A 1,114-nucleotide genomic window follows, 5' to 3' on the forward strand; every position below is an offset into this window, starting at 1 on the left:
ATAAAGAGTACGGTCTAGTGTATCTGCTGTTTACATATATGTATGACATCCTTCAGCATATAGATATAGAGAGAGATATAGAGAGAGAGCGCGAGCAAGTGTGAGTGTGAGACCTGAGGGTATGATGAAGGTGCAGCCTTGCTTCAGTTCAATCCTCTGGCAGTCAGATGCTCGGTCTCCCAGGAAAACATCTCCCTGTTTCCCCGACAGCACCCAGTTCTCATATAGCTCCAGGTTCTGAGGGGTGGGAGGGATGAGCCAGAATACCTGAAATGCACACCTGCAGTCATGAGCACACTCTGCCTTGTGCACCAGCCAACATCATGACAAAGAGAACTCATTTATGCCCTCACATTCTGCACTGTTCACTTTAAGTCTTAAATGTTTTCAGTTAACCCCCCCCCCCCACCTTGCTCCCTCTCAGTATGTGATACCACACTGAGGTCCCTCCGAAATCGATGTGGAAGTCTGTGTAGCAGCCCTCGACACTCATCAGACAGTATCTGCACAGACAACAATATTAGCAATGATATATTTGGAGATCAAATGAATTAGATGAAGCAATGAATAATTTTATCCCGCCACATCCTGAACATGGAGACTTACTTCTGTACTTTGGGGTACTGCATATCGTTGATGGAGTTTGTCGAGTCTCTTTGTCTCTCTTTCAGGTGACGAGGCCACATGTTGTCCACCCAGTCTATTAGATCCACCTACACACACACACAAAAATACAAATACAAGCCAAGAGGGAGAAGACAGACACTTTTTCAAACCTGAGACAGATTTGTTGGTGCACATACTAAAACGTGTCTGTTTGCATTGGTTGTGTATAAAATGTAAAAACACACAAACATGAGCTTGTAGTGGAGTGTGTGGACGTACTGTGGCAGGTCTCTTGACCAGGTTCTCCAGCTTGGTGTGGCTGAACTCCAGGCTGATGACATTATAGAGCTTCTCTCTCTGAGACGGGGGGGTCTCAGAGTAGCGTGTCCACTGGGCCATGGACATCTCTGTCCCCTTCTGAGTGCTGACGTCCATCACATCTATCATACGTCTGCTACCTGATAGGGGTTTTTGGCAGGGGTTAGTCACAGCGTGTTAGAGAAATCTT

General features: G+C 46.3%; 2 protein-coding genes across 2 annotated transcripts in view; both read right to left on the minus strand.

Moving 5' to 3' along the window:
• LOC111647621 (lysine-specific demethylase 2A-like) overlaps window positions 1-1,080 on the minus strand; it is a 22,229-nt gene extending 21,149 nt beyond the window's left edge. Inside the window, exons 1-4 of the mRNA XM_023397248.2 lie at window positions 886-1,080; window positions 607-713; window positions 410-503; window positions 114-267 (exon numbers count right to left, since the gene is read on the minus strand). Coding sequence (XP_023253016.2) covers window positions 114-267; window positions 410-503; window positions 607-713; window positions 886-1,053 — 523 coding nt within the window. The 5' untranslated portion in view covers window positions 1,054-1,080. The remainder of the gene's footprint in view (window positions 1-113; window positions 268-409; window positions 504-606; window positions 714-885) is intronic.
• LOC147817195 (lysine-specific demethylase 2A-like) overlaps window positions 1-1,114 on the minus strand; it is an 8,528-nt gene that overhangs the window by 927 nt on the left and 6,487 nt on the right. The gene's annotated exons all lie outside the window — the stretch shown is intronic.

Source organism: Seriola lalandi, unplaced genomic scaffold, assembly GCF_002814215.2.
Source record: "Seriola lalandi dorsalis isolate HSWRI2012SDOR001 ecotype SW California unplaced genomic scaffold, Sedor1 jcf7180002055006, whole genome shotgun sequence".
Classification (NCBI taxonomy): Eukaryota; Metazoa; Chordata; class Actinopteri; order Carangiformes; family Carangidae; genus Seriola; species Seriola lalandi.